Consider the following 12,548-nt stretch of genomic DNA (forward strand, 5'->3'; position numbering starts at 1 on the left):
CGTATCAAGCACCATGTTCCAGGGCACTTGTACATAGCTGATTAAGATGTTTTGCAGCGCTCATAGCATTTCAAGAAGCGAGGATATCACCCGTCGCGCTCACAAGGTGATCCTCCACGCTGATAGGACCCTCCCCGACACCAGTCAGAATGACGCGGCTGATGCCGTTCTTCAAGACTTCTACAGCTCTAGAGTCAACATTCTCCAGAGGCACGACTGAAGCAGTGACATTCTTCAAGATATCATAGAATGGGCCGTCGAACCCTTCGGTGTTGGGGCCCAAAATAGCCTTGACGGTTCCTGCGACCACCTCCGAGTCTTTCTCAAGGTAGTAGATAACGGCATTCGGGCCAGCGTCGAATGTGTAAGCACACACAGTCCGGCCAACAGCACGGTTGATGTCGTGGACGAGTCTCACGGCAGCTCTGGAGACGTCGTTCATGTAGAAGATCGGAGGCCAGGAGTCGAGGCAAGTTGCGTGGAAACTGTTAGAGTCACGCATGGTGATTTCCGCAAAGGTAGCGAAGTCCTTGTTCTGGATTGCCGTCTCAATGGCGGCCATCCGCTCAGGGACAACAGATGCGGCCCGGGTAGCAAAGAGACTCGAGGTAGCAACTGTAGTCTGCATACCCTCTGTACTGGGGACGTCTTTCTTCTCGGCACTAACCACCAGGATAATTGCACGCATCTCAGGCCAATGAGATGCGGGAGCGACTTCCTCAGCCAGACTGTCGCTACCATCTTCCCGCTCGCCAGCACGCCAGGCAACATAACCGCCCATCAGAGACCGACAAGCAGAGCCGGAACCCTGACGGGCAATACGGCTGAGCTCCAGAGGAGATTGTGGAAGCTGATAAAGATCTGCTATAGCACGGACAAGGGCTGCGAAACCAGCAGCTGAGCTCGCGAGACCAGCAGCGGTGGGGAAGTTGTTCTCGGAAACAATTCGCAATGGGAGAGCAGACAGTTTAGGCAATGAGGGGTCGGCATTTTCGAGAGCCTGACGGAGGGAACGTAGGTTGGAGAGACAAGCGAGTGTGCGTTTGGAGGACTGAATATCCTGTGGCTTGCCGTTCAAGATGAGCTCGTCTGCGGCGGGGTAGATAGCTGAGCAGGAGGCGGTAGTGAGGGTTCGGAGGGAGCGCTGAGAGAGGGTAACAGAGAGGGAGGAATTGGTTGGCAGATTCAGAGACGCATCTCTTTTACCCCAATACCTAGAGGACCCTGTTAGGAGGAAACAAGAATCACCACAGGACGGATTAGGGGGCGATAGTCAACTCACTTAATAACAGCAATATTGACCGGGGCGGTAGTGGTAGCACGATAGACGGTATGATCAGAAGTAGCCGCCATCTTGTTCGAATGCAAGGGAGTTGCGTTTCTGTCGAAAGCAGGGGGGAAAAGTAGTGTACTATAAACTCAATTGCTGATGAGGGGCTGTGGATTATTTGACCATCTCGGGCGTTACCCTTTCGGGCAATCAGCGCACTTCTAGGTACAGTACGGAGCAGTGCGGTGTACCTCTCGAAAGGGTCGGCGGTGAAAGGCGGTCAAACATCCGAAATCCTTCTCCGCCTTCCGAATCTCTTGACTAATCCAGCAATTTTTATGGGTGCTTTCAGTGAAATAGATCCTGCGATCGTACATCTTGTCTTGGATTGGTTGTCTGCAATTCACCAAAATGGGCGCCGGTGCAAGTACGCCATTCGTTCCCCCTGCAGACTCAGCGCCCGCTGCAACCTGTCCTGTCGACCACAAAACCCGTGAGGTATGGTTGCAGCAGCACAAGGCTTCGGGCGGAGCTCCCCATCCTCTGCCTGGCGAAGAAGAGAAAACGAAGACAAAGCTCCAGCGGCCTTTGTCCACCGATCGTGAAGTGAGCAGCATACCACGCGCTTTCGATGCCTCATCGCGAGCATCGTCCTCCGAAGCGCCCGCCGCATGTCCGTCGCCATATGCCGCATCGCACGGCACACCATCGAATGCAGAGGCCGAGACGGGTCATGACCAGAATACAGGCAATTGGATCTATCCATCTGAGCGACAATTCTTCGAGGCTCTAGTACGGAAAGGAAACACGCCTGCGACCACAAGCTCCGCGTCCGAGCTGGCGACAACAGTAGCATCGATTATCCCCATCCATAACGCCGTCAACGAGCGTGCCTGGAGGCAGATCCTCGAATGGGAAAGCCAGGCGCCGTCGTCAGATCCTGGTAGCAAGAAATGCGGTGGACCAAAGCTGTATTCATTCCGCGGGCTGGGCGCCGATCCCCAGTTTCTCAGTCCCCGCGCCCGGTTCAACAGCTTACTAGGATACCAAAAGCCCTTCGACCGACATGACTGGGTGGTGGAAAGATGTGATGGCGAGCGTGTTGAGTACGTCATTGATTTCTACCAGGGGAAGTCATCAGGAACGGACGGCGCTGCAGCTGGATTGACGGCCAACGCGGGGCCAGGGAAACTCAGTTTCTACCTCGACGTACGGCCAAAGCTCAATACGTTCGAGGGCTGGAGGATGAGATTCAGACGCTTTACGGGGCTATAGAACACGCGTCTGTGTCAACCAGTTAACTGGTTTGTTTATTATTCCCCGCTTGCACATATAGAGGCGATAAGGAGTTTGGGTGTATATTAGCAGCAATTATCTCGGTGTATGTTCTTGTATAACACAGCAGCTATGTATGATAAGGAACAAGCACGCAAAACAGAAAACATAATGAAATATTCTTCACTCCAAATGCGCCTGTCGTTCATCAAGGAAATTAGTCATGAGTGTGGTGAATCGGTACCAGCAATTCAAGGTAAAATAATACATGGAATCGTACAGGTCAGGATATCGGTCGTAAGAGGGAAGTTGAAAGGATAGTCGGTTCGAGAAAGGCCAATCGAAGTAATCCGGGTCGTCACGATACAGTCATAGCAGACTATCCGAGTGTGACTGCTAGGACAATAATAACCAAAATCACGGCGAGAATAAGAAGGAGGCAGCAAGCCTTGTTCCGAGCGTTCTTTTGGTACCTGCTGGCGCTACGAAGCTCGACGTTCGCGCCCCGAGTGTCCGTAGTGACTCTCTCCACGTTCTCGCTAATGATATCCAGCTGGCCTCCTTGTTCGTGAACAATATGCGCTACGTCACGGAATAGTTCGTTCAGCTCGCCAACGCTTTGCTCAATGTTGCGAATCTCCGCTTCGCGCTCGATGATAAGAGCCTCCTGGAAGTCCACCTCATCTTGGTTGGCGAGACGAGGCTGCTCCTCGAGCAATTGTTGTTGCTGCTGGGGGGTACCATCTGCTGGCGCATGTTCCCCCTCTTCCACTGCTGTGCGAGCGGCAACTGCAGACGCTCTTTGTTTCTCCAAAGCTCGACGCTGAACGGTCTGGAACTCCTCCAGTGTCGCTTTGAACTCAGAAGACAGCTTTTGTTGAGTCCATTTTTGTGAGGGCTAATAAGTCATTTAGTATTAGTCGCAGCCAAGGGGAGCAACAGCATATATTCCGGCAACATACATTAACATCCTCCCACATTTGGACTTTCTTGATCCCTTCGCCTACATGCTTGAACCCAGATCGAGTTTCCTCGAGGAGATTGTGAACTCGTTCCCGCACCCGCTCAGTGTCCCTTTTCGTTCCTAGAAGCGCGATCTGGTCCGACAACCGAGTGATATTCGAGGTTAAAGTGAACAACTGGTTTGAGAGACTCTCTGTTAGACGGTCAAAGTCGGGGTCATCACGGTAGTGAGGATCCTCAGAACGGCGCATAGTAGTAGGCTGCGCCTCTAGTGGGCTCAAACGATCGAAGGACATGATGTGCGTCGTTATGTTGAAATTAAGCGATAGAGGGGTAGGTATGTTGCAGCAGGATGATGCATCAACATGCGGAGGTTGCCTTGGGAGGAGCACTGTTGATGCCTGGATCTGCAGGCTTCTATCACATGATGTATCTAGTGCGGCGGTGCCTTGGAAATCCGCAAGCGGAATAGCGTAATCTACCTTCATCATCTAGCCTCATCACCTGACCAATATGGCTGTGGCTGGTGTGTTTTGATGCTGTTGCCCCAAAAGCTTCAATTATTTTATCATCGCATTCGGGCAAGCTGTCAACGCATCGGCCTCGTTCCTGGAGCTCCACAGAGGCGCCATTGTACCTCAATCTTCTATTTCCCTGGTACAGGGTTCAAATCGCTCGGCGACTTTGATCATGCTCTAAATTTCTTACGTCTACTTCTCTACCTAGAGATCTTAGTGTCCCTCTTTCATTCTTCATCATGGCCGCCGCTAGGCCTCGGCCGTATAGGCGCATTCTGACATCTGCGCTGCATCGCAGATTTGTCCATGCATCTGCCCTAGCGCTCTCAGTCTGCTATTTTGTTGCATTCCTTCTCGGAGACAAATCATCCTGTAAGTGGCATGGTTCACAAGTGGTCAAGTTCTGCATCGGGCTATTCTGTATAGCTGCAGTTGGTAGCTGACAGCGTCCCTTCTCTGCTAGTTTTATGGGCATGGTTCCCAATTGGAGCATGCGGTTTCCGCGCAGTTCTTCTCTTTCTCTCCAGTCTCGTCGTTTTCGTTCTGCGCGTCGGCCAGATGCACCTTGGGTCGAGAACAACTGCATCACCGATCGGCACGTTTAAGTACCTTGCCCCCCTCAATGTCATACAAACCTTCGGCTGGTACCTGTTCTCTGCTTGGTGGTTCAGTGAGATCTACAAGTGGTCGTGTCCTACAAGCGCGCAACTTGAATGGGTCAAACGGGGCAGGTATGTGTTCAATTGAATCAAGATGGATTCTGCAGGACTATTCTAACCTAGAGAGGGAGCAGGCCACACGAGCGAGCAACACTGAATGAGAGACCGATCTATCTTCATACCTACCATGTGCTGTTGGCAATGGCCCAGTCGATGGTCCATCTCTACTATGACTATGACCGCGTTCCTATCCCTGTGGTTAAGCCAGACTCTGGTGCTTCAGACCGCAGAACTCATCCGGTAGAGCCAGTCTCCAAGCGCATCCAAAGGGCTTTACCCGGAATGATCAGGGGTGGTCTCGCAAGGAGCGCACTTGTTGCAGCCATTTGCCCGTTTGCCTACGTCCTCCTCCTCAGGCGGCCAGCATGGAGCTTCACCTTGTATTTCGCCAAGCTGTTTTGGAATTTTCCTAGATCTGCAGCGGATCCTCCTGGTGTTATTCCTGACTTTGGGTTTGGCCTTATGATTCGGACTGCCATATCCGGAGGACTACTAACCCTTTGCTGGCAATCCGCGAACCTTTTCTTCTCGGTGTTTATCAGCAAGGAACCCCTCAAACTAGGTCAACCATTGACTGCAGAAGCAAAGGATCCTAACGGCAGCCTACTGACCGGCCTAAAGGCGAAGAAGGAGACAGTAAAGGCCTTTGCATTCTGGGAGCTCTGCCTCATCAGTCAGCAATTTCCTGATCGGCGAAAGGCGATTTTCAATGACATCGACCGTGAAGGTGGCTCCACTTGGACTCAGATCCTGCAGTCTGCCACTGAGGTCATCGAGGGCGTTTCTAACAGGATCAATGAGAAGAAAAACCCGGCATCAAACGCGAAGCCAGAGGAGCAGACCGAAAAATCACAACCTGTTCTCCATGCTCTGCCCCGCTTAGCAGAGCCTCCCAAGGAAGACAACATTTTTGCGAGCTCGCCCAAAGCGGTATCGCGACATGAGAAAATCGGAGAGGCCTTCAGTTCGGCTGCCAAGAAGTATGGACAATCGCCCGACTGGACTCCGACAGCTAGGGCTCGAGCTCGTGATGTCTTTGACCGCGCATCTTCAGCTGTGCTGAGCCCTGAACGAAAACAGAAATTGCTCGCTTCTTCCCGGGAGCTCAAGATGCTCACCGGACCAACGAGCAAACCAGAGAATGTGCACCCTCTGCTCGCACAGGTACTTCGCTCACCGATAGGCCTCATCCTCCGACAGACTTACGCCCGCCGGTTATCCGGAATAGTCCTCGGCACACCGCATGCAAATATATCTTCCATCGTTGATGCTATTGAGTCGTTGACCCGCCTCCTCATCGCAAGTCTTGCAGAGGATCAATACGGCAAAGTACAAAGCGATGTTCCTGGGGTTGTGCGCCTCTTCACAGAGACCATCACGGTTCTTGAGCCATTCATCAACGGCGGGCTAGATGCTCACTGGACGGATGTGAACTTCCCACCCTCTAGCGACCCCGACGCCCAAGCCCAAGCGCGTCGTGTTCCAGAGGTGGACCTCGTGCTGGATACAGTTAGGAGTTGCCTCAAAGACCTCTTATCAGCCTTCAATCTATACTTCAAGGACATTGGACTGGTCGGGAAGGATCTCCGATTAGCAACAGAAGCTGCAGGGTTGATTGAGGATAAATATTAACTCACCCCTGCCATATTCCGCGCCCTCCGGGCCGAGCTCTGATGAGAAGTACTTTCTCGTCGGATTTTCTCTCTACTGACATCTACTTCTCTTTTCCAAATATTTGCCTTTTTCCGCTTCCGTGGGCCGCTGGCTATGCATTTTTCAGGCGTTTGTTTCTGCCCTTTTCAAGCAATATGACAATTACTTAGGACTGTACACTACACCTAACTGCGGATTTATGTGACCTCATGCAAAAAAAAGAAGTACCTCATCTGATACCGGTAACTGAACTAGTATCCTAGCTTTTGTGTATCCTTTTTATATGCACGCTTTATTTTGGAGGTCTATATACAGCCACCCAGCACCAGCTGGGCCTTGCATGCAGCATATCTTGTCCCGAACTGTCCAGACATGGCTCGTTGAGCCGCAGACCGAGAGACCCAAGGGTCTGAAGTTAAAGTGAGTGAGAAAGAAGAGGGCGAGGAGAATGCGGAGCTTGGGATGAGAAGATAAGAAGTGGGAAGTAAGAAGTGAAACCCCAACTCGACCTAAAAACAAACCGTATATCGCGCGCGGCCAAACCCAGACGAGTAGCCTCCCACAGAAATCCCCGGACTCCGATATACCCTTGCCAAAGTTGCAATAGTAAATGATAAAATAAAGTATATGAGATCATGTCACGTCATTTCAGAATGCCACCCCTGTGTATATCCTGTAAACTCTTTATCTGCTGTTTATATAGTCTCCTAGTTTCTTTTCTTTGCGTTTCGCAAGCTCAGTATCCGAGGTGAGACTTTTGAATGTGAAGTGCGGCAGTGGTCCAGACGCTATCAAGTAATAGGGCGACCACAAACGAAGAACTCGAAAGTGATATGACCTAAGTGATCGTGAAAGGGAGAAAACAGATGTTGGTTGTATGTACGAGAGTCGAGGCTGCTAGAAGCAAGGGTTGCTATCAGAGAACTAGAAAGTCCTGAGAATCGTCGCAATCCGTTGCTCCTTCACCAAACGACCTATAGACATACCCGTAGTTGTCAGCACGGGCTCAGAACCTCATTAATCTTATTTGACGTGAGCGACCCCGTCGTTGCTGGCGCAGCAGAGCCTGCTCCACTGCCGTGTGTGGTGTTTGTGGGTTCCGGAGGCGCTTCTTCCTTCATGCACGCGTTTTCCAAGACGTTGGTCCATTTACCACTTGTACCCGCGTGGCTGTGCTTCAGATGCTGTCGAAAATGATCCGCACGGTAGAATTTCTTTCCGTTGTTGCACTCCCCGAACTTGTGCACTGAGGTAAGATGTTCAAACCTGCGATCCCAATCGGGCTGCGGAAAGTTTGGAAACTCCTCGCCGCAGTAGCCACAAGCATCGTGAGAAGGACCCGACTTTGTTTGCGCGGTTGGGGAAGTCGAAGGGTGGAAAGCAGCTTGATACCCTGGCAAGGCGGCGCACGACCAGGAATGACGCCGCAAGTGAAGAGAGTTCTGATGACGTTCAGCCTCGTTTTTATTCTTGAACCGATTATTGCAGAACTGGCAAGAATATTGCTTCTCCATCTCATGTGCACTAGACAGGGTATTAGTCACTAAAGATCAGTCACAGCAGATAGGATGGTCAAATCATACCGTAGTTCAGCAGGACTGTCGAACTTTTTAGGTTTCTTCGGACAACAGTCACAGATATACAGTCCAGCCATCTTAGGCGCTGCTGATTTTGGCACACTAAGGGTAGTCTGCAATTTTTTCGTGCTATCTGCGTTTCGTAGTTCGGATGCGTTAGGGACTTGTGCGTTCCTCACACTTTGCTGACTAGCTAGTCCTCCGGGAGAAGTTGAACTGATTGGCGATTTGTCATGGAGAGCGTCGAAATCAGAATTTGGCGACAGGCCCCCAGGGGAAGGACGATCAAATGTCGACATGCTCGTCATACTGCTTCCTCCGATGGACATGGCCGCTGACGAATACGTCCCTGAAGTCCTCAAACTTAATGATGATGCGGCAGACAAACTTCCGTGGCTTTGTGTATAACCACCATTGACCGAAAGGGTGTTGGTATACGGATGTCCAGATGTTCTTCGCTGAGAAAGATCGCCATTGCTTGTGGTAATATGGGGCGCATGTCTATCGTCTTTCACTGGCTCGCGCGGTGGTGAGGAGGCTCTCCTCTTAATACCTGACTTCGAAGCGTCCAGATAGGGTGGCGTTGCTTCACGGAGGTTGAAATATCGTGAGGGCAACGACTCATCGGTGGAAAAATCACCTTCGATATCCGAAAAAACGCCTTGGTCATAGCTTCCGCGGTTTGATCGACTTGGTAAGCTAAGAGTTTCTTCACTTTGTGGTGTTGTGCCACCTCCCCGGCGCCGATATACGTCACGCAGAAAGGCCGAGTGGTCGTACTCCACCGCTGAAGAAGGGGCGCTACTCTCAACACTGGGGCTTCGGTAGCCGAGATAATCTCTCCAACCGACCTTGGTACCAGGAGAGACTGCACCAGACTGAGAGTTGCTTGGCCATCGCACGTCGAGCGTTGGTCCATCGGAACCCCCAGGAGATGGCAACCCCCCAAAATTTCTCGGGGGAATGGGCAGCGTCGACAGTGAGGCCTTGGTATCGTTACCAAGGCTAATTGATTGTCGGGGAGAAAGCGGTTTGCCTATCTTGGAAAGAAGATGTTGGTCGTATGCGTCTGATGAATCCTTTACGCTTCGTCTGGAAAAATCTCGCTCGCCTTTCAATATGGGCCCGGGTGCATTGATGTTAATGGAATTGCGAAATCCTTCTTCCACCGCTGGCGGAGGTTCTATCTTTATATGCGCCTTCGGACTTGTCGAGACAGGCAAGCCACTTTGTCTTCCGTCCAGCTCATCCAAGGCCATTCGATCAGTCTTGCATACAGATTCCAGGCGACGATGGCCTCCAAACAGGCTAGAACCGGGATTGATTGGCGCAAGTCTCGTCGACCCAGGATGATTTCTGGCGTTCGCAAATAGCCAACCGGCATCATGGCCATCTTCGAGGTCAGTGATATGCGGCGGTGGAGGAAGTGGCGGCGGGGCGAAGTTAGTTATCGATTTTACCGGTATAGGCATCGGTCTGAGGGGTGAGTAGGACTGTCGAGACATGCTTTTTGGCGATCCCTCGGTAGAGTAAGATTGGTCATACCCACTACTATTGATCTCATGCACATTTATCAATGGTGGGGAGAGTCGCGGAAAGTCCATGGTACAGCGTAGTCATCAACGGACAGATAGAAAGACAGCCAACAACCGGAAAGGACGGAAAATGCAGCCGGATCAAGAAGAGAAGACAGCGTAACGTGAATTGCTCCAATGGTTCGACAGCTAAAGACTCTCAGCCCTAGCCCTAGGACGGATTCGTTTCACGTCACAGATGTCGCCAAGGTTCACTCAAGGAGATGATTGCGACCAGGCAAAGTAATAGAAAATGGAAGGAAGAAATTTTGTCAGAAGAGAGTGTGAAGTATCTCAAAGTCTATAAAAGCGCGTAAATGGCCAGAAGTCAGGTCGGTCTGGTCTCAACAAGATAGGGCTGCAGGAAACCAATTCTTCCTTGACAAAGGTCCTTATTTCCGATCAGTTGGACCAACGATTCGCTGCGTCAACGGCTTTCTGTAACACTCGCGCGCAACCCTGGAAAACCGTTTGTGTGCCATCAATTCGCCGGTCAGTGCAAACTCATTGGCAGGAAACAGCGCGGAAACCACTGAGCATTCTTGTGAGATTCGCTTGGGGAACTTGTCTTTTTGAGGGACTGGAGAAAATTTGAATATAGACGATAGCGAAGATCCACCAGAAGTGAAAAGAAAAAGAAAATTAAAGACGGAAAATCATAAAATAGGACGAGAAATGAAGAGCGCCGGAGTACAAGACGGCTGTGATGAGGGTGGCGGCGTTGGTGGTGGGATGGGCGCTGAAAGCCAGACTGCAGGGCGTTTAGGTTCTTCTGGAATCACACCAGGTTCTCGATTCCACCTGATTGGAAGATATGCTGGATGAAGCTGAGTGTAATGATAAAAACGGAGTCGAAAATAGAAACAAAGGCGATGTCGCCTGCGTTGTCTTCAGCTAGAATGGTAAGAAAATGAGAGAAGCTGTTGGTGATCCAGGGACGAGATGCAAAGGCGAAAAAGAGAGATTTGAGGCCTAGGAAGTAACCTGAGACAGAGATGCAGTAGGTACGTGAGTGGACCTTTTCTGACCTCTATGCAACAGAAAGTTGGGACGGAGTATGGAGGTATGTACCTAGGTACGTTCTGTTGCGAAAAGTAGTTTATAAGAAAGTTGTCGGGAAAGGTGGTGGTGCGAGCCACTGCCTTATTGGTCCCTACAGGGCTGGAGAAGGAAGATGATGTACTCCGGAAAGTACCTAGGTGCCGCAGGGTAAGGTATGATTAAGGTGAAAATCAGTAGTTCCAAGGATCTAACTGAAGCCTCGTTCCTCCTGTCATTCCAGATTCTGACCCTTCTGTCGTGTCTTTCCTCCTCCGCTCTGACACCCAATGGTATTCTCAAACAAACAGGAGATGGTGATGGCAATGCACGTAATGTAGTACCGATGGTCGCACGAGAAGGAGATGTTGAGAGGAGGACGGGAATTATTCTTCGAGATGCAAAATTAGGAAGGAATATCTAATCGGTAGGACGGGTTGAGGACAATAACAATAATGATGATACCTTACAACAATGGTATTTGGTACCCACCTTCAACTGTGGTACTTGTATGGTGGTCTGCGCCGTAGGTGGACACTACTCCGGACAAGAACACTTTTAGCCTAGCCTTGGACAGTCCCCTTTTCCTTAAGGGGGTAAAAAAAATGAAGAGAAAAGGAAAAGAAAAAAAAAGAAAAAAAGGCTTGTAATTTATACAATGCTTGTAAATATCAAATCAAGCGAGGACTTGAGCACGGAGAGTGAAGGTAACTAAAAGAAAGAGCAGGAGAAGGGAAAAGAGTAAATTCGCAAACTCATTGTGATGAGCAAGAAAGGTAAATCTGAAACTCTCACAATTGGAGAGGTGAATTCATGCATACCTACAGGATAATCATCAGAAGAACTATGGAGTATTAGAAAAATTAACTGAAATTTTTGTGTTCCAGTCTTAACCTTGAATTTTTCGATCTGGATTTCATGGGATTCCAACAATTTAATTTAAACTTTGGGGCTTCTAGGTGCTTGGGCGATGACACAACACTCGTGTGAATATCTATCAAAATGTAACCCAGGCAGAGACAGACAGGCAAAATAGGACTGATTGCCCTGATCAACGCCAGCAACCTCCTCATGGACTATCGACTGGGTAGAAAGTGGGGGAGTCCGCTGGAATCTTTGTCCGAATACGAGTAGATATCGGCACCGTCTCTCTCGTTCGATAGTGATGCTGGTTGAAAGATCATCTCGGCTGTCTACCTTCATATCCTTTCAAATTGATTAGAGCTCGCTCATTCAACTGAGTGGTTTTGCAAGCTTGGTTAATGTCAACTGATCGATAGGCAGAAGGATTGACCAGCGAGCCTACAGAACAGCATCATGATATGAATCGGCATCGGTGTTATGACCAGGGCGTTGATACTCAGACAGTGTACCTTGACAGCTGCCTAGAAGCTCGTCAGCGTATTACAGGCTTGTCTTGGCGAGACATGGGAATATTGACTGTCAAGATTCGTCGATAAAGCTTGCTCCAAGAAGACCAAGACTACCTTACTCAAGTACGAGGGACCCGGTAGTAGCCGCAATTTATATATAGGCACATAGCTATGAAGGACTCGAGAAGATTGATAACTTCATAAGGCTAGGGAGATAATGGAGCTCAATAATAATAACTTTACTCTGTAAGCCTTGTAAGGTCACCCAAGTTCTAGTCAAGATGTTAGGGAATGGATCAAAAGAATGATTCCCCATGAAGTCAAGTCGAATCATCACCTCATCAGTAGTAAGCTAGGAACCAGCAAACAGTTCAGTTTCAAGAGCGGTGAACATAACACTAAGCTAATCTGGGTCTAGACAACGGGTGTCAGGTTAATTTATGATTGAGGCAGTGCTGGACTTGGTATGGTTTTTGTTCAATGATACTCCTGTTTTGATAATGATATAATCTTTTTGTATTTGACGTATTTGAAAAACCAACTAAATGTTAGGGATGCGACCTAGGATGTCATTCGGGCCATCTATGA

The 12,548-nt window shown here is 49.8% G+C and overlaps 5 protein-coding genes across 5 annotated transcripts, besides 1 other annotated feature; 2 read left to right on the forward strand and 3 right to left on the reverse strand.

Annotated features, from left to right (window-relative positions):
* Positions 1–70: 70 nt before the first annotated feature.
* On the reverse strand, positions 71–1,353 carry mvd1 (diphosphomevalonate decarboxylase MVD1; the record flags this gene model as incomplete). Its single annotated transcript, XM_001267312.1, has 2 exons — positions 71–1,214; positions 1,283–1,353. 2 exons carry the CDS (start codon positions 1,351–1,353, stop codon positions 71–73), a joined length of 1,215 nt encoding a protein of 404 aa, XP_001267313.1.
* Positions 1,354–1,681: 328 nt separating this feature from the next.
* On the forward strand, positions 1,682–2,545 carry NFIA_109100 (cytochrome c1 heme lyase CYT2; the record flags this gene model as incomplete). Its single annotated transcript, XM_001267313.1, has 1 exon — positions 1,682–2,545. One exon carries the CDS (start codon positions 1,682–1,684, stop codon positions 2,543–2,545), a length of 864 nt encoding a protein of 287 aa, XP_001267314.1.
* A 379-nt stretch (positions 2,546–2,924) lies between these two features.
* On the reverse strand, positions 2,925–3,804 carry NFIA_109110 (SNAP receptor PEP12; the record flags this gene model as incomplete). Its single annotated transcript, XM_001267314.1, has 2 exons — positions 2,925–3,443; positions 3,508–3,804. 2 exons carry the CDS (start codon positions 3,802–3,804, stop codon positions 2,925–2,927), a joined length of 816 nt encoding a protein of 271 aa, XP_001267315.1.
* A 461-nt stretch (positions 3,805–4,265) lies between these two features.
* Positions 4,266–6,377, forward strand: NFIA_109120 (nucleoporin NDC1; the record flags this gene model as incomplete). Its single annotated transcript, XM_001267315.1, has 3 exons — positions 4,266–4,398; positions 4,490–4,757; positions 4,820–6,377. The coding sequence occupies 3 exons, from the start codon at positions 4,266–4,268 to the stop codon at positions 6,375–6,377; spliced, it is 1,959 nt and encodes a 652-aa protein (XP_001267316.1).
* Positions 6,378–7,393: 1,016 nt separating this feature from the next.
* znfA (putative C2H2 finger domain protein) lies at positions 7,394–9,234 on the reverse strand (the record flags this gene model as incomplete). Its single annotated transcript, XM_001267316.1, has 2 exons — positions 7,394–7,922; positions 7,982–9,234. The coding sequence occupies 2 exons, from the start codon at positions 9,232–9,234 to the stop codon at positions 7,394–7,396; spliced, it is 1,782 nt and encodes a 593-aa protein (XP_001267317.1).
* Positions 9,235–11,185: 1,951 nt separating this feature from the next.
* Positions 11,186–11,228: a microsatellite.
* The last annotated feature ends 1,320 nt before the right edge of the window (positions 11,229–12,548 follow it).

This window comes from Aspergillus fischeri, genomic scaffold (genome assembly GCF_000149645.3).
Source record: "Aspergillus fischeri NRRL 181 1099437636245 genomic scaffold, whole genome shotgun sequence".
NCBI lineage: Eukaryota > Fungi > Ascomycota > Eurotiomycetes > Eurotiales > Aspergillaceae > Aspergillus > Aspergillus fischeri.